Source organism: Seriola aureovittata, chromosome 8, assembly GCF_021018895.1.
Source record: "Seriola aureovittata isolate HTS-2021-v1 ecotype China chromosome 8, ASM2101889v1, whole genome shotgun sequence".
In the NCBI taxonomy this organism is placed as follows: Eukaryota; Metazoa; Chordata; class Actinopteri; order Carangiformes; family Carangidae; genus Seriola; species Seriola aureovittata.
In genome coordinates this window covers 11,958,940-11,982,500 of record NC_079371.1, presented here as the reverse complement: position 1 = coordinate 11,982,500, position 23,561 = coordinate 11,958,940, and the positions used below count along the sequence as shown (strand labels likewise).

At 40.6% G+C, this 23,561-nt stretch overlaps 1 protein-coding gene across 8 annotated transcripts in view; it reads left to right on the top strand.

Annotated features, from left to right (window-relative positions):
• The window catches only part of atp11c (ATPase phospholipid transporting 11C), a 42,960-nt gene extending 19,981 nt beyond the window's left edge, over positions 1-22,979 (top strand). The window contains exons 4-31 of one of the 8 annotated variants that reach the window (XR_008828431.1): positions 1,494-1,574; positions 2,724-2,831; positions 3,579-3,707; positions 5,012-5,100; positions 5,658-5,708; positions 6,133-6,197; positions 6,310-6,391; positions 6,473-6,623; positions 7,550-7,747; positions 8,674-8,844; positions 9,672-9,883; positions 10,074-10,145; positions 10,253-10,326; positions 10,421-10,524; positions 10,674-10,855; positions 11,663-11,929; positions 12,024-12,204; positions 12,303-12,405; positions 12,509-12,654; positions 12,975-13,034; positions 13,866-13,993; positions 15,492-15,627; positions 15,734-15,799; positions 15,906-16,009; positions 16,133-16,289; positions 17,215-17,305; positions 18,228-18,333; positions 20,102-22,979. Coding sequence is in view for 5 of the 8 variants with exons in the window: in XM_056382828.1 (XP_056238803.1) it covers positions 1,494-1,574; positions 2,724-2,831; positions 3,579-3,707; positions 5,012-5,100; positions 5,658-5,708; positions 6,133-6,197; positions 6,310-6,391; positions 6,473-6,623; positions 7,550-7,747; positions 8,674-8,844; positions 9,672-9,883; positions 10,074-10,145; positions 10,253-10,326; positions 10,421-10,524; positions 10,674-10,855; positions 11,663-11,929; positions 12,024-12,204; positions 12,303-12,405; positions 12,509-12,654; positions 12,975-13,034; positions 13,866-13,993; positions 15,492-15,627; positions 15,734-15,799; positions 15,906-16,009; positions 16,133-16,289; positions 18,225-18,329 (3,222 nt within the window). In the remaining 3 variants the exon portion in view is untranslated. Of the gene's footprint in view, positions 1-1,493; positions 1,575-2,723; positions 2,832-3,578; positions 3,708-5,011; positions 5,101-5,657; positions 5,709-6,132; positions 6,198-6,309; positions 6,392-6,472; positions 6,624-7,549; positions 7,748-8,673; positions 8,845-9,671; positions 9,884-10,073; positions 10,146-10,252; positions 10,327-10,420; positions 10,525-10,673; positions 10,856-11,662; positions 11,930-12,023; positions 12,205-12,302; positions 12,406-12,508; positions 12,655-12,974; positions 13,035-13,865; positions 13,994-15,491; positions 15,628-15,733; positions 15,800-15,905; positions 16,010-16,132; positions 16,290-17,214; positions 17,306-18,224; positions 18,334-19,800; positions 19,833-20,101 lie in introns of those variants that run through there. The other 7 variants (XR_008828429.1, XR_008828430.1, XM_056382829.1 and 4 more) reach the window with 7 other exon arrangements.
• Positions 22,980-23,561: the final 582 nt, after the last annotated feature.

The window sequence follows — 23,561 nt, the reverse complement described above, 5'->3', positions numbered from 1 at the left end:
TGAAAAGGCAAATTTCGGTCCACTCATGTGAATAAGAGATGGGAGCTATCAACTTAATAGATAAAAATAAAGTGCTTCATCACTTTGCTCCAATGTTCACCAGACGTGTGTGTTTGGTGGAGTGCTCTGCTTTAAAGGTCTGGCCGTGTCAAACAGTGGAGGGCTAACATGACCAGGGTAAACTGAGCTTTTCTCAAGAGGTGTTCAATAATCCGCTAGCTACATAGCCTGTAGCAGTTTCCCAGGTGTTAGGAGTGCTTAACATACGGCCCCATATCCCATCTTCATGCACACACTGCTCTTTTGAAGCATTGAGTGCTCTCACCTCTGGCTCTCTGTTATTACTTTGCCTCTGTCTCACTGGAATCGCTAACTACTACAAATATAATGCAGACTCTCCTCTGAATTTGCACTCCTCCAGATGGTCGATGTGCACTAGCCCATCTCTGCCTTGTAATTGATTTATCCTCCAGTTAATTGTAATCACAATAAAGCTTGGGTAGGCTAGCAGCTCACTGCCCTTGTAGTGTGTATGCGTGCGTGCGTGTGAGCGTGCGTGCACATGTGTTTGTTTGTGTGTATAGTGCTGGTAGTGTGGGTACAGAATGTGGCTATGTGTTCATGTTTGTCTGTGATTGCTGAGCGAGCAGCAGGTTTGTTTTATTCTCAGTCCCAGCACAGGTGAGGAAAACACAGGAGACTGCTTCCAAACACATCTCCTGTTCTTACTTGAGCTGATGTCTATCTGGCAGCTTGTAGTGCTCCTGGTCAGAATACCAACGAGCTGGATGTACCATGTCTGTGTGAGCTGTAATACGCACTCCTGCTCAGAGGGAGACCAGCCTGCATTCTGCAGGATCAGAAATGCCAGACTAAATCCATCTTATGATGGTTTTAAGGAATACACAAACACACAAGGCCATTTGTGTGCTGGGGTTTTAGCTGGGAGCCTGGGTCAGGTGCTGCTCCTAAACTGTTTGGGATTACCTGATTACTGGTCCCACACTTTTTCTTATTATACACACAAATAAAAAAAACACAGCACATACACAATACTGTACTTCCTTTACACACAGTTCAAGCAGGCAAGGTGAGTCCAACAAAGCTTTGTGTTGGCCCTCTCCCATGCCTTGGCAGATACACAGAAGTGTTGGCATGCCTGTAGATTGAGCACTCTGTTGCTGGCCCAGTTGATTAAAGTTCTGTGGTCCATAACCTCCCTCCTTTTTTTCAAAATGTAATCCTGTGATTCCTACTGATGAACAAATTTGGAGAATAGTAGAAACGCCTCACAGAAACAGACTACACCCTGCATTTAGAGGGCTAGCCCCATCTTCTAAACCTTTGCCACACACTCCTCCCTTTGTAACCACAGACACACATGTGCTGCAGCAAGTTTTTGTTGTGATGTATGGTATTCAATGCATAGCTTTTCAGTTTGAAGGTCATGTGTTATTCAATGAGTGTTAACTTGTCATTATTTTTCTCAATAGGTGATAGTGGACACTCCCACCAGCCCAGTCACCAGTGGCCTACCCTTATTTTTTGTGATCACAGTAACGGCTATCAAGCAGGTAAGACATTGCCTAATGAGGCTGATGAGTGTGGATAATTGTTATTGATGTTGCCCTGTCCTCATTTCCTTGTATTCTGTCATTACATTATATCCTTCCTCGCTCTCCATATAACATAATAAGTCCCCTGCCTTCATAACTCCCTTGCTGTGATTTTTGTATAAAGTACGTGACTAATGCTCTCTTGGGTTTGGTATTAATGTGCTCCGCTGGCGAATTCTGATTTGGGAGAACACGAAATGCGCTCTCTGGGAGTGTGAGCAAATGGAGAGAGAAAGCAAGTCTATTACAGAGATACAAATTATCAAGAGGAGTGTCTGTTTCTTTGACGCCCATGCTTCCATGTCCCAGCTTTAGATGTATTGTCTTAGGGTTGGCTTTTTAGTTAGACCACTGCTGGGGCTTTGAAATACACAATAGTGGGTGGACTTCCTTCTGAAAATATATGTGGCGGACTGATAGCGCTGGACGACCTTCAGGCTTTGAAGTGGGACACCAAGGCGGGCTGCCCGACCCTATTAGTCAGGCAGAAGTGAACTGTGTAGTTCAACTGACCATCCGTGGAATTCCCCCCCCCCCCCATTCATCCACCTGGCATCATTTCTCTGCATCACTCAACCAGACTTTCTCTCTCCTCCTATCACCTTTCCCAGTAATCCCGCTTTCTGGCTCAAGATCTGCCTTGGCACACACTCTGGTTTCCCTCTATACCCTCTACATCTCTGCACCATCATCCTCTATCTCCATCACTATCTTAAAGTACTTATGAAGTCTACACTAGGCTTTGTGCCTTATGCTGCTGCAGCCGCAGGAATGATTTCTTTTACCTGACTCAGTATTATTTCATGGTATACTGTTCTAATGCACTGCTGGACCAACAAGATCCAATTCTGCTGCTGCAAGCAATCTTTTTCACATAATGATGAAATACTAAATGTAAAGATTATATTGTATGCACAGACATTTCTTTGTGTCTTACACTCTTCCTGTGTTATTAGTGAGAGCTCCTGTCAATCTTCTACAGTGTGTGTACATGTACTTATGTCACTTTGTTAGCTTTCAGTATCCCGTGCCACAAACACCACAGATTTTGTACATTTTGCTGCACTAAGCAAATAACGCAATTCTGATTTTGATATGTTGTCATAGGGCTATGAGGACTGGCTACGGCACAAGGCTGACAATGAGGTGAATAAATACCCAGTGACAGTGCTAGAGGACGGCCGCAGGATACGGAAGGAGAGTGAGAAGATCAAGGTACCTTTCAGCAGCCACATCTTAGCTTAGATCCACTGGAATAAATATGTCCTTTGAGACATGGCTCGAAAGAAGCTGTTGGCAGCTGACATGACTGAGTTTGGAATATATGCACAGGGGAGAACATGCTCTGTCTACTGAACTGATTAGATGTTCCAACATGGTTGTGATGGTAATTAATGTATCCAGGGTGTTGTGTTCAGGTCATGTCTTCAATGCATTCCTATCAGTTTGCTGAAGGTAACAGTATTTTCAAAGATTTATGACTGTTCAAAAGGTTGAACATGCATTTCAATATTTACTGTGAGCCAAATGACTCCTGGTTGTGTAGTGCTGCTGACACCACTGAGAATGAACATCCAGCTGTCAAAACCAAAACAATCTTGCTTTGTATAAAACTGTGGACAGCTGCTCTCAGCACAGGAGCGCACACAAGTTAGCTGTAAGCTACCTCCTAGTGCTAAAGGAACTAGAGCGCAAGTAAACATTTAACAAGCTGAAGAGAGCCAGACTCTTTGTCATTAGTTGGCAGACCAAACCATAGCTGAAAGATGAGTGAATATTGACCAGTTGTCAGACAGAGGATTCTGCAGGGATGCTCATATGACTCTGTTAATCCAATATTTGTTTTCAAACACATTAGCCACAACAACTTGATAAAAAATTGGTAGTGATGTGCTAATAAGAAGAGGTAGGAAGAAGCAAACAATGAAAAGTATTTACAAGTGGCATTGTTTCTTTGATCAGGTTGGGGATGTTGTGGAGGTGGAGGAAGATGAGACCTTTCCCTGTGATTTGATTCTGCTGCAGTCTAGCCGAGATGACGGCACATGTTTCGTTACCACAGCAAGTCTTGATGGAGAGTCCAACCATAAAGTAAGATGGGCTGCTCTGCCGTCCACCCTTTTCTTTCATAACAGAATGGTTAGGTTGTAATATTTGAAAGTATTTTCATCAAAGTTTTGGCTTGGAAGAATAATTTTGGAACTTGTTTCAATTGAGTTAAATTAATTATAATTAATGTTTTTATAAATATGATGACTATTAGAATATTAGAAGGGAAGTGGTTATAGCGGTGCATTCATTTTAGTTTTTGCAACAGTTATTGCATAATTAATAGGAATAGGAATTATAGGAGGGACCACAATTGAAACAAGCCTTCGGGCTTTATTGTGTTTTGATCCTCTGTGATTAATGTATGTAATGACTGCAGTGCAGCATTATATATATTCTTTAGTTATTGAATAAATTTAATCAATCACATTAAAACTATATGTAAACTACCGGTCAAAAGTTTTAAAACACCCCCTTTTTTCCAGTTCGTATTGGCATTTGAGTTGTTCAGGTTCAATGAATAACCTTAAATGGTATAAAATGGTAAGTGGTAAACAGCCCAGGGTGAAAAAGTTTAGAAATTGTTTAACTTTTTTTCCTGCAGTACAGAAGTAAACTGTGTTACTACACCCTCTGATGCATTATTCGGATAATACTGTACTACAGGAAGTAGTGCTGTATACTGCTATCAGAATGGTGAGAAAAGGACAAGTAACAAAGAGAGACTTTTTGGTGAGGGGTTCATCATGCGGCAAGATAATGACCCAAAACATCAGAAGAAAAGAACGGTGAACGGCTTCACATGATGGGAGACCCACACAGCCTCCAGGCTTAAGCCTCATGGAGCTGGTTTAGGAAGAACTGGATAGCAGGTGAAAGCAAAGCAAACTAAGCGCAACACATGTGTGGGAACTTCTGCAACAGTGCTGGAATGAACCTTCTGAACAATATTTCCATATTTCCAGGATTTCCATTATAGAAAGAACATCATGAGTGTGTTTGGCTGCTCAAAGTCAAAAATTTAGGAATGAAGATTCATGCTTCCCCCCCCCCCCCAAGTAACAACCGGAAAAATCGAGTTGTTCTAAAGCCTGTGACTGGTAGTGTATGTCACAGTTCTTTTCAAAGATAGTGAAGTTGTATTTATCAGCCTTGCTTTGAAAAACGTTTCTCTCTTCTATTTCCTGAGAAAAATGTGTTGGTGCCTTTTTGATGCTTAGGTGTGAGTCACAGTATCTGGGAATTGTTTTGTAATGTCTATGTGTGACAGGTAGGGGAAAGCTAAAATGATCACTTGAACTATGTTGGTTCACACTCACAGCTCACACTCTCTCCCCCTTGCTCAGACACACTACACCGTGCCAGATGCAGAGAGGGATCTGGAATCTCTCAACGCCACCATCGAGTGTGAACAGCCACAGCCTGACCTTTACAAGTACGCACTCATCATGTGGCCCCAGCAGATTTACACTACAAGAATGCAATGCCTGTGGTTTGTTGAGAAATGGATTAACTTAATGCTATTTGAAAGCCTTCTACATGACTTTTAACCTGTACATTTTCGGCAAACAACTGTGTAATTTGGTTGGTTTCATATTAGGAATGGTTGAACAACTCAGTCAACTCAGTTCAACAGACAGCCTTTGGCTCCCCCTTGGGGCAAGGAGTTATAGAATATTGTCATTTAGGCAGACATCAGGATGGTGTTTGAGACGTACCAAGTACGCCATAGCGCCAAATGCTTACTATTCAGACTCAATAAAACTGACATCGTGCTGCGGGCTAACCACCAGTAATTAGCTGGCTCCCAAAACTCTGCACCTAATTTTAGGTCAGTGAGTGCTTGCAGTCTTGTGAAGTAAATTAACTCATGGATTTTGACACCTCAAGTTTAAATTCACAGTAGTTTTAACAGATTGAATAATATGCAAAACAAATACATGTACTTTTTACAAATTACAATTTCTGAATGTGTATATAATTTTGTTCCAGGTTTGTTGGCCGTATGCACATCTACACAAATAATCAGGAGCTGGCAGTGAGGTGAGAGCACTCACAACCATTTCAGGCCACTTAAAGTGAGAGCAAAATCAAAACACAGTTGCTTAAGCACTCATTTGTTTCCCTTTGCATCACCAACAAATCATTATTCCATTGATCCATCATTGCAGACAAGCATTAAAATTAAAACAGGCTGGCATGGCCTCAGCCTCTGCTTCCAAAGCACTCCCACAGGCATTTATCATTGACTGCTTTGTAATGACCACAGAAACAAATGCCAGTGTCCTTCTCAAGAACACTGGGACTGGTGTAAGCCCAGACTGCAGTCATACAGTGTATTGTCACTGCGTATTTTAAAGTGGATGCCGGCTTGCCTGCCAGGTTTCCATTTAGAGAATAGGAGAGTGTGTGAACTGCACAGCTCCTGTATGACTAAACTGATGGATGTTCTGATGTAATTGTGCAGGTCTTTGGGCCCAGAAAACCTACTGCTGAAAGGCGCCACTTTAAAGAACACTCAGAAAATCTGTGGTGAGTAAAATTGATTCATTGACTTTTGACTTTATTACAATAGTTTATATTTGTGAAGCTGGCTCAGTAGCTAAAAACTAATCCCTCTTCTTTTTCTTCTCTCTTTCTCAAGGTGTTGCAGTTTACACTGGCATGGAGACAAAGATGGCTCTCAACTATCAGGGCAAATCTCAGAAACGCTCTGCTGTGGAGAAGTAAGTTTAGAGGAATAGGTGTAAACAAGTTTTGAATATTTGACATACCGTTGGTATTAATTTGATTTCTCATATTTTCAGGTCTATCAATGCCTTCCTCCTTGTTTACCTTTGCATATTGGTGAGCAAGGCCCTAGTGTGCACTACACTTAAGTACGTGTGGCAGAGCAAGCCCGGACAGGATGAGCCTTGGTACAATGAGAAAACCCAGAGAGAGAAGGAGACCAATCTGGTGAGCACATATTTTTGGTAACCTGCCCGTCCTTGTTGTCAAAACAGTCAACTGTGAGTTAAGTGTCTGAAAGGCACTGAAGCAGCCCAAACCAATTGCCAGTATAGAATACACAGTCAAAAAATATTTCTTATTTTAATCCTCTTATTCTTATTTTTTTGTAGCACCATATATCTTCTACTGAGATGTTAGCAACTGGGAGTGAAATAAGTGGAGTGATACTGTACATGTCTAGGGCTTCACAGGGATTACCCCTGCTGTGAGAAGAATAGCTAATTGGTCCTGGTAGCATTGCATCAGTATATTATTGTGTGTATAATATGGTAAATACTTGCCCTCTGATGGCTTGTAGTTGTAACTTCTGAGGGCACGGCTCCATCCATTGTATTAAAGCACTTTACAAGCCCTAGCCTCTTTAGATCAACACTAGTAAAACTCTTCTGAACATAATGGCCACTGCAGGCCCACATTGTGACATGGTCCATTTCACTGGCTGCCCTTGCCCTCAATGAACTGTGAACACGGTGATGCAACACTGCCATAGCTTCATGTTTTATATTTGTTTTTTGGATAATCTAGGATTACTGATTCCCAGCTGAGGCACTTAGTGTATGTTATGCACAAGGGGTGCAATTTAGATAAAGGTCCACTCTGGCAGCAAATCTTTCCCGCTTGCATTAGCTTAAATTGTTGTGAAGTGAAGCAGTATCTGATGTTATTGTGCAACATTGTGATTGACTAGATAACACATTATGTATACTGTACTTATTTAAATGTTAGTTATGAGTATGAAACAGATTACTGAGCAATGAATCAAGGTGCTCAAATCGCTTTTCTTTTTAGATGGATGCTTAATCCTCAAAGGCGTAACACAGATTATGACATTTACATTTAAATATGTACCTGTGTTCTCCTTGTTCCAACAGTACCTAAAGATGTTCACTGACTTCCTGTCCTTCATGGTGCTCTTCAATTTCATCATTCCGGTGTCCATGTACGTGACAGTGGAGATGCAAAAGTTTTTGGGATCCTTTTTCATCACATGGGACAAGGACTTCTTTGACCCTGAAATCCAAGAGGGGGCACTGGTCAACACTTCCGACCTCAATGAGGAGCTGGGGCAGGTAAGGCAGATGGACATGGTTAAATGATGCAAGATTTAAGTTGCACAATTGTGTGTCATTAGAGAATTACTATCTACAAACTCAGCATTCCCATGAGTTATTAAAACCTGTTAAACCTGTTAAACTCTAAAATAATCTTTCCAGGCAATGAAAAAAATCCTGAATAATGAAAAAATAGAACAAAATGTCTTGGAACAGGAAAGTTATTACAGTGGGACTTCAATGATTTCAGTCTGTATAATATCTGATGTGGTTTTAGAAAGCTGAGAAAATTGAGAAAAATTTGTTAAGATGTACTTTTTCTGGACTGTGTTCTTAAATATTATGCATGTGTAATTTATAGAACAACAACTAGCACTGTATCAAACCCAGTTTTAATCTTTTCCAAACACTTACTGTGTAGAGAACAGCTGTATGTCACTTCAGCTTAAAAGCCATTTAAGGTGTGAAGAAAAACATTTTTGCACTCAGATCACTCAAGTCTAATGCATTTGGAGGCATTTAATGCACTTTCCTTAATTAATTTTAATACTTTAATACTTAATTTGTTTAAAATGAAAAGTAGAATTACAGGAAAAACCAAGGTAAGATTGAGTCATACAAAAACAGTTGGTCTCCACACTGATCTTAACAGTACTACTGTAAAATATGAGCTGCTTATAATAACACCAGATTTCCTGTGCTGTTCTGACTTCTATTTTTTTTTATCGCACTTCTAACTCAGACACTGCTGCCATAAATCAGTCACACTTGGTTTGCAAGATGATTATTTCAATTAAAGTTGATGCTTCGTTAAACTGATTAATGCACTGTAATTCTCTCTGGGAGTAATTGCCTATTCTTATTGTTGGAACCTGTTAAATGGGCAACTAAAGTTTTATGGGTTTGGAAGAGTCTGTCATGTGTTTTTATCACATTGCCTGCAGGTGGAGTATGTCTTCACAGACAAGACGGGTACCCTCACTCAGAATAACATGGAGTTCATCGAGTGCTGCATCGACGGCTTCCAGTACAAGTACCGGGACGCAAGCTCAGAGTTGGACGGATTCTGCGTCACAGATGGACCTGTGAGCAAACTACAGGAGAAAGCTGGCAGGGTGGGTGTTGTGGTGTCCCTCCATCTGTTGTAAAAAGTCACACAAGCGGCAACATATGGTCATTACATAGCTTGCTGCTCAGAAAGACCCTTCATAGGTCACACACATACTGGCTTCATGACATGCAAACATATGCACTGAACATGGAGGGGGAGCAAAGTGGCTGTGTGTTCTTGACATGAATACCTGATAACACTTTACAGTGGCATGTGTATTGATAAGAAATCATTCTAATCATATGGTTGTAAATACAGGCATTTATCTAAGCTACTGTATATGGCTTCATATATGGCTGTAAAGTAGTTATTAAAGGTATGATATGTAATTTTTCCATATTAAAATGTCTAAATTGGATTTAATTGGATGTCTGGATCTTAAGTTATTCGAGAAACAAGCTAAGCATACGTTAGCAGCAGTCCCATGTACACCAAACAGCCTAGGAGAAACAATGATTTTTAAAGTAGAATTGCTTTATTCAGTATTTTTTACAGGATTTAATCACCTGGCCTGTTTGTTTTGGAGAGCGGGGGACTGCAGCGAATAATTCAGCTCCTAGTAAAAACCTCATGAATGATTAACACTGAAGTAGTCCTAACTGGGAGAAGCTGACTGTAATGACAGCAATCACGGTGAAGACAACAACTCCCATGACCTCACGCTGCTTCACATCATCACCAAACTGTTTTGTAAATTTTTGATTGAGAGACCCCGTGTGGCAGAACATAACATATTGTGTGTTTAATTAGAAATTATTTATAAAGTCATTTAAACAGCAGGTACTGGATCTTACTTTACTGTATTACATTGTGTTCATTTTGTGTTATTAGGAGAAAGAAGAGCTGTTTCTGCGTGCCCTGTGTCTATGCCACACGGTCCAGGTGAAGGAGTCTACAGAGCAGGGTCAAGGCCAAGCGGACGGACTGACAGACCAGGTGGATGGCTTAGGGGTGGATGGAGAGGTGGTCCATCCACTGCAGGAGCAGCGAGGCTTTATAGCTTCCTCACCCGATGAGGTTGCTCTGGTCAAGGGTGCCATGAGGTAAGAGATGGGCTTTGATAACTAAGTGAGTTGAAATGACATAACAGTTGGTCAGAGAACAAGCAAGTCGTTTGAATATGAATATCACACAATGTATTTTGAAAATCCTTGGTAGGTATACATTTCACTTGTACATTCATTCATTCAGCACATGAATGGCTCATTTATGATGATTTGTCTCCATCTGCAGGTATGGCTTCACATTTCTGGGTCTGGAAAGTAAAACCATGAAAATTCTCAACAGGAACAATGATGTTGAAATGTAAGTCAGAAGTTACATAGACAATGTTTTTTTGTTTTTAGTGACATTTTTTCCATTTCCATTTGCACTACAGCTTTAATTGTATTTCCATTTTGTACTTCCCAAAGGTATGAACTCCTTCACGTATTGAACTTTGACCCAGTGAGAAGGCGAATGAGTGTAATAGTCAGGTCAAGATCAGGTGAGCTTGAGTTTACTGTTATTGCATGGATCGTGATTTAGTGCCTGCCTTGAGCCCTCACCATGCTGCGTGTTTGTGTGTTTTTTGTCTCCAGGTGAAACACTGCTCTTCTGCAAGGGAGCTGACTCTTCTATCTTTCCCCGTGTCAGGCAGGAAGAGGTTGAAAGGATACGCATGCATGTGGAGCGCAATGCAACCGTGGGTGACATAAGCATAAATTGAAGTATATACTGAACGGTCCTAGGATTAGATGGATTTTAGTTTAAGATGAAAATGATTTCAAGACACATTATGTTGTGGTTTTTCTTTTTTTTTTCTTTCTTTCTAACGTGTGTTTCACTGTTTAGGAGGGCTACCGGACACTGTGTGTGGCCTACAAATGTCTCAGTCCAGAGGAGTACGCCCAGGCAGATGAAGGACTGAAGGAAGCTAGACTGGCTCTGCAGGACAGAGAAGAGAAGCTCATGGCTGTTTACAACCAAGTGGAGACTGGGATGAGTCTGATAGGAGCTACTGCTGTAGAAGATCGGTGGGTGTTCACACAACGTACAGTACTCACAGATGAATCTGCTGATGTTTTAAGTGTTTGAATGTCCTGTGTTTTTTTTAACTTGGTTGCTATTGTTGTCCCTCCTCACACCTCCATTAAAGATCCATGAAACCATCTTACATAAAGAAATCTCAGTATATGCCTAAAATTAATAAGAGAGACCACATGTTTGCAGAAGCCAGCAGTCACCACCATGTTATAAGCTTCCTGTTCTGACTTATTATTATTATTATTACGATAGATACATGCGTCACTGATTTTTTTTTTTGGTCGCCTCTCTGTGGTCGCTGTAATGCATTTATTCTGCCATTGTAATATTTATCTTCTATTTTTTTTTTTTTTTTATAAGTATTGTTGAATTTAGAAGGCTACAAATGTGATGGAACAATTTATTGCATCAGGATGCATCAATGCACTTCATCTGACATACTTTTACAATTAATTAATTTATATCAAAGTGTAATGTATGTATTATCAATTTATTTGATTAAAAGGATATGTATATCCCCTTTAATATACTAGTGCTCTTTTTGTGCTACCACACGCAAAACATTTTTAATTATAATGTGAATATGGAACATTTAGTATCGACAGATGAAACTGTGGTGAAGAGAACCTGTGTGACCATATTTCCCACAGCCCCCTGTGACACCCTCTGTCTGAGGGAAGACACTCTCATCCTCATTTGATATTTGCTTGAGAAAAACAACAGCCTTGTTCGGATTTCAGTATCAGTGTAATAATCTTTCGTGTGTCTCTTTCCTTTGTATTGTTCTTATCCCCCAGGCTTCAAGAGGAGGCAGCAGAGACCATGGAGGCTCTGCAGGGGGCAGGCATGAAGGTTTGGGTCCTGACAGGGGACAAGATGGAGACGGCAAAGTCTACCTGCTATGCTTGTAGGTTGTTCCAGAGAAATACAGAGCTGTTGGAGCTGACAGTGCGCACTCTGGAGGATGGAGGGAGGAGGCGTGAGGAACGGCTGCATGACCTCTTGATTGAATATCATAAGAAAGCTGTGCAGGATGCACCACCAGTTAAGGCAGGCGTCACCAGGTTAGTACCCAGATGTCATGACTTGCTCTTACTTAACCAAACTAAATCTTATTGATGATGAAACTTGATCCCATTCTTCTTCCCTGTGTTGTAGGACCTGGTCTTCGGCAAACCAAGACTATGGTTTCATTATAGATGGAGCCACTCTGTCAATGGTGCTCAACTCCTCCTCCTCTGAATCCAACTCAAGTCGCTACAAGAACCTGTTCCTGCAGATTTGTCAAAACTGCACAACTGTGCTCTGCTGCCGCATGGCTCCTCTACAAAAGGCACAGGTCAGAACAACCAGTTAAAATGTGGAAAATATTAATTCATTAAAGAATTGATGATATTAAGAGTTTTATGTTGCCCCTCTTTCTTGCTCCATCTACAGATAGTTAAAATGGTGAAGAACTCTAAAGGCAGCCCAATCACTCTTTCCATTGGAGATGGTGCCAATGATGTCAGCATGATTTTGGAAGCTCATGTTGGAATTGGTAAGAAATCTCAGGCCACCAGATCTATAATTAATTCCAAATAGAGGGGCGGGTAACATTTTGGTAAAGGTTGTGTGTAATTATTTGTTATTGGTGTTTTCAGGTATTAAGGGTAAAGAGGGTCGGCAGGCAGTGAGGAACAGTGATTATGCCATCCCCAAACTGAAGCACCTCAAGAAACTTTTGTTGGCTCATGGGCATCTCTACTATGTTCGCATTGCACACTTGGTGCAGTATTTCTTTTACAAGGTAGGAGTTTCAGTCAAATTAACTTTTTATCAGTCTTCAGGCTAAGAAGTTGCTTTGGGTTTCAGCCAAGCTTGCATTTCCCAACCAAAGCCACATACTCACTTGATTTGAGGACAATGCGGCAAGGAAACACAAATTTGACAGAATCAATCTTCTTAACAAGATAGACAGATTTGTAGGTTCAACTCAGGTTAATGTTTTTTTTGTTTTTTTTGTACCTACATTATAAGCATGTGGGAACTTAGGTATGCATTTGATGTCCTTTGATGTTTTTATCCATTATTGTGAGAGCCTCTTCTCTTTCTCTTTTTTCTCTGCAGAACCTTTGCTTCATCTTACCTCAGTTTTTGTACCAGTTCTTCTGCGGCTATTCCCAGCAAGTGAGTACGTCCTGAGGCCCTTTGAGGTTCAAAGATGTTCTGAACATGAAAGGAGGCAGTGTCCCTTGAATCCACATGTCCTCGTCCTCCTGAATGCCAGACTCTTTCCCTCAGATTGCCCCTCCCTCACTGCCCCTGGGATGTTTGAGCTCTGATTGATATGTTTATACACTGACTGCATAGCACTGATAAAGTAATACAGATGTGTGTCATACTCTGCCACCATGGTACATCGTTTGAGGACGTGTCTATGCCTTTCGAATGTGAAGTCGCGCTGTTACAAACACAATAACTTAACAATACATTACAAGTATTTGGATTAGATGACCTGATTACAGTTTGGATCACATTGATGAATTCACTAGGTTATTAATGAGAAATCGGTTCATTTATTTATTTTTTTTATAAAACCTGTATAGATATATAGTGTTTTGTGCTACTATGTTCATTTAAAAAAAATGCTCCTGATGTGGAACATCCATTTATTAGAGCAGTAGTTAACATCTATTAATAGAGCAGTAGTTAACATCCATTTATTAGAGCAGTAGTTAACACAGTTATCATCCTTTTAAGATAATTGATAATCTTTTGGTATGTCTGTTTGGTGAGGGGAAATATGTCATTCACCCTCCCTCCTCCATCTTGGATCTTTCATAAGTACATGAAAGATGTATATAAGCTTGCCTATATGACATACTGTATGTGTAAGTATGATGGTGTGTATGAGTTTTGTCCTTTCCATAATATTAACCCCCGGTTGCCCCATCCATCCTCCTCCTCCTTACCAACCCCTCCCCCTTCACTCCCCCATCCTGCTCCCATACTCCCCAGCCCCTGTATGACGCGGCCTATCTGACGATGTACAACATCTGCTTCACCTCTATGCCCATCCTGGCTTATAGCCTCTTGGAGCAGCACATCTGCATTGAGGTTCTGCTGGACAATGCTACCCTCTACAGGTAAACCTGGGAAACTTCGCTTATCTGCAGTACACTTGTAGATGTGCTTGTTTTGTTACTTCCTTTAAGTAAAATTAAGAACTTCCTCTTTATGTTTCAGATCTTGGATTGATGTGAGCAATAATGACTTTATTAATTAATTGATTGAATGTCCAATCTTTATATTGGTCTTATAATTGAAAGAAATAATTAAAAGAATGGAAAACAGAAATGCACTTAAGTACTAGTAAAGAGATAAAATAATTATAGCAATAACCAGCAAGGTGTAGGCTGTATCTTCTTACATTTTAGCCACAGATTATTATTCACTGTACAAAATTTGAAATTTAGTGAACAAGTTACACAGTCCCTTTGCCAACGCCAAACTTAGGTTAGCCATTTCAGCTTCTTTAGCACATCGTAGAAATAGGTGGCCCTGCCCCACAGTAGCTAGTTGATTTCTATACTAACTGGGCATTTTCTTTTTTTTCCACCCTTATATTTTAAATTGTATTGATTTCACTTTTGACCAGATATAGGCCCTTGTATGCGGAAACCCATTGAAATAGACCACAGTCAATTTGCAAATCAACTTAATGTGACTTGTGTCGAGCATCTTAAGCCTTCATTATGAGATGAAACCTTTAAATTTCAAGCTATAGTTTTCAGTTTTTTTAATTGGTTTAGGTCGAGTTGTTCATATTCCTCAAATATTTAGCTTCCTGTTTCATAGTTGAGATTATTTGCAAAGATAGATACAGTGCTTTCAGAAAGTATTTGGACACATTCAGTTTTTTCACATTTTGTTATGTTGCATTATGCTAAAATAAAAAAAAATTCTCTCCTCGATCTACACTCAATAACCCATAATGACAAAGTGAAAATAGAATTTCTGAAATTTTTACAAATAAAGGAAATATCACATTTACAGAAGTATTCAAACCCTTTGCTATGACATCTGTGGTTATTCCAATTGATTGGACATGATTTGGAAAGGCACACACCTGTCTATTTAAGGTCTCTTAGCTGACAATGCAGATCAGAGCAAAAACCAACCATGAGGAGGAAGGAACTGCCTGCAGAGCAGTCTGTGTTGAGGCACAGATCTGAGGAAGGCTACAAAAAAAAAATTCTGCTGCATTGGAGTTTCCCAAGAGCACAGTGGCCTCGATAATTCTTAAATAGAATAAATTTGAAACAACCAGGAATCTTCCCACAGCTGGCTGCCTGGCCAACCTGAGCAATCGAAGGAGGACAGCCTTGGTAAGAGAGGGGACCGAGAACCTAATGATCACTTTGGCTGAGCTCCATAGAACCTGTGTGGAGATGGGAGAAACTTCCTGTTTTCACTTTGTCATTATGGGGTACTGAGTGTAGATTGATATTGAAAAAAAATGTTTGATTTTAGCATAAGGCTGCAACATAAGAAAATGTGAAAAACGGAAGGAGTCTGAACACTATCTGAATGCACTGTAAAACAATGAGTTTGTTCATCTTTCCCTTTAATGATTTTCTTCAGAGGGATTGCTAAGAATGCCATGTTACGGTGGGGACCATTCCTCTACTGGACATTACTGGGAGTCTTCCATGGCTTGCTCTTCTTCTTTGGTGTTCGGTATCTGTTTAGTAACCCAGCACTGCAGGACAACGGCCAGGTTTGTCCTCTGATTTAATTCACCTTCTAAATGGGTGTGCTATTAAATTAATGGATTAAGCATTGTCTCCTAAGTACATCAGCTCATTTGTCTTATTTAAATCCAGGTTTTTGGGAACTGGTCATATGGAACAATAGTCTTCACTGTCCTTGTCTTCACTGTCACATTAAAGGTAAATCACTCGTTTGTTGTTTATTTATCTCATCTCATGAAATGAAAATGCAAAATGTGTTGGATATTTGACATGCACATTCAGTGGCTTTTCTCTGCTGTTCTAGCTTGCTCTGGACACACGTCACTGGACGTGGATCAACCACTTTGTAATCTGGGGATCCCTGGCTTTCTACGTGTTTTTCAGCTTCTTCTGGGGAGGAATAATATGGTTAGAGAACAAGTCAGGATGAAATAACCTGTATAATCCTTGTTGTTGACCTGTTATTTTTCATTTCTATGCAACCACTGTCGCCCTTCCACCCAGTGAAAACCAGTGTTCTCTATCCTGCAGGCCTTTCCTGAGGCAGCAGCGTTTGTACTTTGTGTTTGCCAACATGCTGAGCTCGGTGTCAGCCTGGCTGGTCATCATCTTGCTCATCCTCGTCAGCCTACTGCCAGAGATCCTGCTTGTGGTGTTCCGCAAGCCCCGTGGCCCCCACGCTCGACAGGTAGAGCTAAGACAGGCACATGCACACTTGGCCAGGCATGCACATTTGCACACCACTTTCTCTCTTCCTCTCTCCTCCCCTCTCTCCCACTCTCTCTCTTTCCCTTCTGCCTTCCCTCTACCTTTCCATACATTTGTTGTGACAATTTAACCATTTGTTTTTTCAAGGGTTCAGTTCTCATTAATGGAGCCCATCCTTGATGTATTTCCAAATGAAGCGAAATACACGGGTGGGGTATAGGGTGGGTGTGCCTATGTATCCACGGAGCGATGCGTCACTGTACAGGACTGTTGGCCTCCACTCACACCTCTATCCCTATTGTAAAAGATAACCGAACTATTAACACAGGGACACAGGAACTTGCAATTTGTTTTCATTGCATCTTTAAGTTCAGGCTTTTAAAATCAACTCCCATTTCCTCCAGAAGTCAACTTTCCCAGGCATATTTTGTCATTACAATAGGCTCCCCATGATGCTAATGTGTTTTCCAAGCAGCTGGAAATGTTTGGTGCTATGCGGGTGCTGTTAGGTGCATTCCACACTTGTTTTTTAAAATAGTGTCTAGACTTGTTTTATTTGGAAAAAAACAATGTTTTGCACATGTTGAGGTGAGTCGTACCAAAGTGTTGTATAATCTATTCTTCTTAAAATGCATATGGTGTTTATCTGTCAGTTTGCAAAGTGGCAGAATTAATCAAAAATGTACAAAATCATTTTTTTTAATATCTTTGTTAGTGCGTATAAGTCTACAGATTTAAATGACAGTTTTTTTATTTTAGAACTTCCCCTTTAACCTATTATTTACTCATTTCCAACTTTATTTTCCTAACTACTCTTGCTTTAGCACAAGCACTTTAACACTTTCCACTTACTCTCTCACCCTATTATTTCTTCTCTCCTCCTCTCTGGACCTGCCTCCCTAAAGATGAAACATCGCCTTCCTTCCTCGGGGACATCTACTATCTTCATGTTGTCGCAGACCGCTAGCACTCACAGCTTCTCGTGGAGTGACTGAGGTCTCTTTTTCTTTCTGTCAGTTCTTATACTTAAGACTCTTCCTGCAGAGTTTCTGTGTCTGCCAGTCTTGCTTGTTTCCTACCTTTTGTGTCCTTCCTCTCCCACTGTTACTCATTCCTTACCCTCTAAAGTAACTCGGGCTGGTGTTCTGCAACTTCTTACAGTCCCCACTCGGTCGGATGGATTAGGTCAGATACTTCAGATTAGAGATTATTACCTCACGAATGGCATCCTTGGAGGGCCCCATCTTTAAACCTTGACTACAGTGCTTTTCTTTAGAGATTTGTTTTTTAAATTGGGAGGAATGTTGGTCAAATGGGGTGGTGTGTGCCCAACTCTGCCAGCAGTGTGGAGTAGGACCAAGTGTCCATGCTTAAAACGTGTAGCCAGTCTTCCATCCTTGTATGTCCAGTTGTCGCAGTCAGTGTCTCCTCCCAGCTGCCTGTGCTGCTGCAATGCCTGCTGCCTCCGCATGTCCAGTCAGGTGAATGCAGCACGTCAAAACACCCAAACTTACCTGCATGAGGCTCAAGTCAACAACCTCATCCTGGATCCTCACCACAATCCCTGCGGGTCACTGCATTTTGTCTGTGCGTGCGTGTGTGTGCGCGTGCGTGTTACATTGTCCATTCTTTTTAAGAAATCTGAAAGGATAGTGGCCCTGTATTAATCTGGACAAATTGGTATGGAGTCAAGGCGTCTGAAAATTATTATTGCAAGGAAAAGGTATCTAAAAAGGCATCCAAACTGAATTTCATTATCCACCTGTCCAGTTTTGAAGGCTTTGTGTCTGTATATGTTTGTTCCCTGTGTATGTCTGTGTGCAAGAGAGAGCACAAGGGGAGAGAGAGAGACAAAAGTGTGTGTGTTTCTGTCAGCGTAGTGATGTCATTGGTGTCTCTTGCCTCACCCTTCTAGAAGAAGCTGGTTCAGTCGAGCGTGGGGAGCCTCCAGTCTCCCCGGTCTTCAGCCAGACCCCTGCTCATGAGAACCTTTTCAGATGAGTCCAATACTGTCTTTTAAGCAGGTACCAGCCCACCTTCAGGCCATATAAGCCAATCAAAGACTTGTTCCCCCCACCAACCTGTCCAGCAGTCCTGGTCCCTAACTCTGAGTTTTAACAAGAGAATCAAAGGCATAATGGCATACGGATCACATCCAGCAAGGCACAATGTGTTGTTGTGTGTTGTGTAAGCTGCTATTGGCTGGCTGAAGAGATGCACTTCCATGTCAGACTAAAATTTTGTGTCAACATTTTTAGTTAAAATGGTAAAATGGTGCATTTCGTCAATGTGAATGCATCTCCAGGGCTAATGTTGCAATTTTAACCATTTTTAAAAACACGTGCTCCTTTCAGCCTCCCTTTGAAGTCCCAGCTTATTTACCCCCTGCATGTGCTTTTAAAAACCCAATTTTTGAATGTATTTGATTTCAGTCCATTTCATTTCTTATTTTGGACTGAGAATGTCTGTCTGTGTGTTCCTGTATGGTGTTGTTCTCAGTTTGCTTGGGTTTTCTCACCTGGTGGTGTGAAACAGCAGAGCTGATCTGTGATTTTAACTTCCCAGTCTGGTATTTATGTACTGTTTGTAACGTGATGGTTTCTTGATGATCGTTTCGTCATGTGTGCACATCCAAACCTGTGTTGGTGGTTGTCATCTGCTTACTTTCTTGGCAAATAATGTATGCATTTGTAAGTGCTGAGCTTAGCTCAATGCCTGATGTGATGCTGCCTTAACCTCAGTCCAAATGCAGCTGCATTACCTACAGGGGGTAGACAACAAATTAAATGGAAACACCAATACAAAATATTTGAAAATTGCAGCAGTTAAATATAGGAAAAAGTGTTCAATATTTAATAAATGTAATGTAATACATAATCTGAATAAATACAGACAAAATGTGAAATCTATATCCTGAAAATTACAAAATAGTCCAATAAATTCAGCTCGTTTTTTATCCTAGCAACTTTTGTAACAAAACTTTTTTTTTTTTTTTTCCCACAATGCCATTTTCCCCATTGATTGTTTTATTTCATAATGCCACTTTTCATCACCAGATCTCTGAAAGAGCAAACAACCAATCACAAAACTGGCTCTGCCCTGTTTGACCTTGTGATGAAAAGTGGTATTATGAAATAGAACGGATGGAAATAAAATAATTTTATTATGAAATTATTACATTTTTTTGGTTTATTACGTATTTTGTCTGTATTTATTCGTAGGATTGCTTATATCTTATTGCATTATTATTATTAGATACTTTTGGTCTCCATGGGTAATAATAATAAAGGCCAGACTCCGGCTTTTGATATTATGTCAAATGTCTTAAGGGGTTTTACATTTTTTGTCCAGCCTCTGTAGGTCTGAATGTCATTCAAATTTGTCTTCCCATCACCGTTGACCAGGGGCACCGATCTCTGTCGCTTAATCACAGCACTAAGCTTTTTGCAGCAGCGTTCATGGTTTAATCTGAATTTCTATTCTCCCTGTAGCTGTCAGAGGACGGCCTCCTACAAACATCCAGGTAAACCACAAAGAGACAAACCTAGCCTTGTGTTTAATGTCCCTGCTGAGCTTCAATAGAAATGAAATGAAATCGGGAGTGCTTCCATGACTAATTTCTGCTTGTCTTTGGTGGCGGGAAAAATATAATTTTAGTGATGTATGGTGTTTATGTGCAATCACCAGTTCTTTGATGGTTATGGGTGATTTCAAGATGTCATCTTCCTCTTGTTGGCACAAGCTCGTACTGAAAACATTTAAGTAAAGTCTACCTGCTTTTCGCTTTTCCAGATCGCAGCTGTCACACCACTGTCCTACAAGCACCTGAAGGAGCGTGAGTAAAAGGCATCAAGGACTCACAACAATGGTGGCATCAGCCACATTCAGGATCCCGTGCTAGTTGGGTCAGAGCTGATCTGAGAAGAAGAGGAGGAAAAAATGAGAAGAAAAAGAGAGATGTTCTGACTGGGGGGAGGGGATGAAAAGGGATTTAGCAGTCTTTTGACTTGTGTCTTACTGCTCTGTCCGTCCTCTGCCCAATCCCAGCAGCTCCTAACCCCCAACGCATGCCTGCAGAGCAGTGCCCTGCATTATTTTTTAAAATATCTACTCAGATGACAGGCATGAGTTTTCTTTCTTTTACTTCTTCTTTTTTTTTTTTTTTCTTTTTCTTTTTTTTTTTTTAAATACTAGCTTACAAATGAATGCATACACGGCTGCCTTGTCAGTAGCTCTATCCAACTGCTGTGTTTTAACAAGCAGTTGTAATATCCACTCCAAGAATGGTTCACCTGCATGAAAGAAGGCTCAAAAGAACGCTTTACTCCACTGATGTTCAGTCACTGTATTCTGCAAAGTTTTTATTAAGACATGATGATCCCATTCTCGGCAGTTACATAGGTTATTCTACTTTACAATTTTAGAGTTAGTACGCTTTTCAACATTGTTCTTTAAATGATTATCATATTTTCTTTTCAGAAAATACACCCACCCACATGTCCAAATAGTTCAAAATAAAAAGTTACTGAATGTGATTTCAGTCCAGCTCAGAGCTACAAACCAACTGTTAGAACAGTTTTCTGGTTTATAGATTATTATATGATTATTTGTTTCCAATGGTGAATCTACAGTCTCTATTGAATACTAAGGTATAAACAGAGGTAATGGAGACCATATTACCACTCAATCCAAAAAGTGTGCGTGTGTGGATGCAAGATTGAGAGATAGATTAGAGATGTTAAGCATATTCTGGTAATGAAACATTGCTTAGAGAATGACCTAAATCTTTCAACCTCAGAGATAATTTAAGAGAGTCCAATTAAGATGAGAAGATTAATATATGTATCGTACTGTATATAGCTTAGAGATGTATGACAGCACCTGCTCAAAGCCAAAAAGATGAACATAATGCTATCGGAGTCTGTCCACACGAATGTGACCTGAAAGTGACATGTCGGTGTGTGTCTATCCGTGTGTTATGTAAGTAAGTGCAACTGTACTGGATGAGAAAAGCCAGAAATGCCTGTGTGTAATGGAAACCAGGATTACTTGAACCTTGTTGATGTAGTTCAGTTAGACATTTCCTGCACTATTAAGGAAGGTTTATTCATTGCATAGCTGGTCACTAAGGCACATGAATATATGCCTGAGCATACGCACGCACATATCTGATAGGTGAGAACATTAAACACACAAATAACCACACATGTTATACACATAAATGCACACATGCACTAAAGCCTAAATGAGGTATTTATGTTCATTATCCTAGTTTGTGTAATTTGTCTCAGTCAGGCTGAAGTTGGAGTGTAAAGAGATCCTCCAAACTCCAGACCTGCAGAGTCAACCTAGTCCATGCTACTGTGAGGCTCCATGTTCTTTCTTCTGTTTCAGGTCCAATCTGCTGACTCTCAGGATGAGAGTTGACTGTTTGGCCTTTTCTTCCTTCATTTAACTTGTTGTGTGTAGTGCTTCATACATTCCATTTAAACATGCCATGATATCAAACACTTTAAGATACTGTTTTGGATTTTTTTTTTTTTTTCCCTACACAAATATGTATCGTCTATTTGGCATATTTATTGTTAAGTGAAATTTTACTCACAAATGTTATATTTTTATTGCATAAATATTTTTTATTGTGGAGAGTGATCAGCTTTGTGCCAGTTGAGTTTAGCCTGTGTTACTCCAGCCCTGATGTGAGCCCTTGCCAATTCCATTTGATAATCTTTGTCATATACACAAAGACAGGCAGCCCCCCCAAACACACTCCCAACATCCCAAAGTCAACCTCTGAACCGATGCCACTCCTTTTGCAGGTGATCTAACTCTTGATTTAAACTAGTGATTACCTGTCACTGATCGTTTATGTTTTGTGTTACAGCCAACTGTTACAGAATCTGTTAGTATGGTGATTTTAAAGTTCACAACTTCACTGATCTCTGCTCGAAAAATAACCCCACTACAATAGTTTTTGGTACTGGTCTTGTATTTCACACCACTGATTGTAGCCTGACATATGTGATACAGCTCATCTGCAGAATGGCGCAGGCAGTCATAACACCAAGTGGAGATTTAAATCAAGTTAATGTTGCTTTGTTCTTAACAAATGAAAAAAATTTACACACCTTTCAGCGACATTTTCTACTAAGACAGTCTGTTTTTCTGATGTTAGGCTTGCGGAGGAGGCTGTTCTTTACTCTGTGATATGTCACCTCCAGACTGCACTGTGCCGGATATACTGGATGTAAGAGGACTCACTTGAGAGGGGCTGCCTGCTTTGTCAAATGAAAAACCTTTAAGTGACATCAGAGATGCTATTTTCTTCGAATCTAATGTTTTGCCTGTCTAATGAAAAGTATAAAAGAATGGATTGTATTTTTAATGCAACCTTTTTCCAGCCACTTTTTGTAAGAAAATCAAAAATGTCCAAAAAAAAGCACGAGAGGCTCTGTGGTCGTGGACGCTGTCCCTGTCTGTGAGGGGTGGAGGTGGACACCTTCAGGCACCTCAGCAGCCCTGCCTCATACAGCAGGGACACCTTGCCACCTCCAGCCCTTTGGGTCTCCAGTCTCAACACTCCAAACCTCCAAGCTGAATGTACCTCTTTGAAACTAGTATATTCAAAACCTGAAGATTTTCTGTAATAAAGCAGAATGTTTTGAAGATACACTAATGTCTTATAGTGCTTTGTTACTCTAACAGTTGTGTCAGCAGCCTCTGATGTAAAGATGTGTGTTTGTGTGGGCGGCTGGGAGTGTGTGTGTGTGTTTGTGTGCATTTGACCACACTAAGCAGATGCTGTGCTTTAATGAGATGGCTGAGAGGCTAAGCTGGATCAGCTGAGTGGCTGCGTATCAGGACGGAGTACTGCTGCTCGCCTACTGCTCCATGTGTGGCCTCACATCAAGAAGGCATTGAGGCAAGAAGCACATTATCATATACAGAGGTCATTGAATGTGCTAGGAAAACATGAGACACATTATAGAGGAGGTTTACATTCATGTGTATGTGATATTTCTAAAGTCTAGTCTACTGTTAAAGAGTGCTGATCCATTAGAGCGTAGAGTAGTTGTGGGTTGAGCAGTGGGGAGTTGAGAAAGGCTCTGTCTATCAGTATGTACACAATGACACCCTTTCATATTTGTTCTTCTGTCTGAATGTGATTGTTGTGTATTAAAGGCTGTGCTTCACATGGGCCAAACTTGTTGGCAGAGGGTGGGGTTGATTTTCATTTTCTTTTTACAAGAGA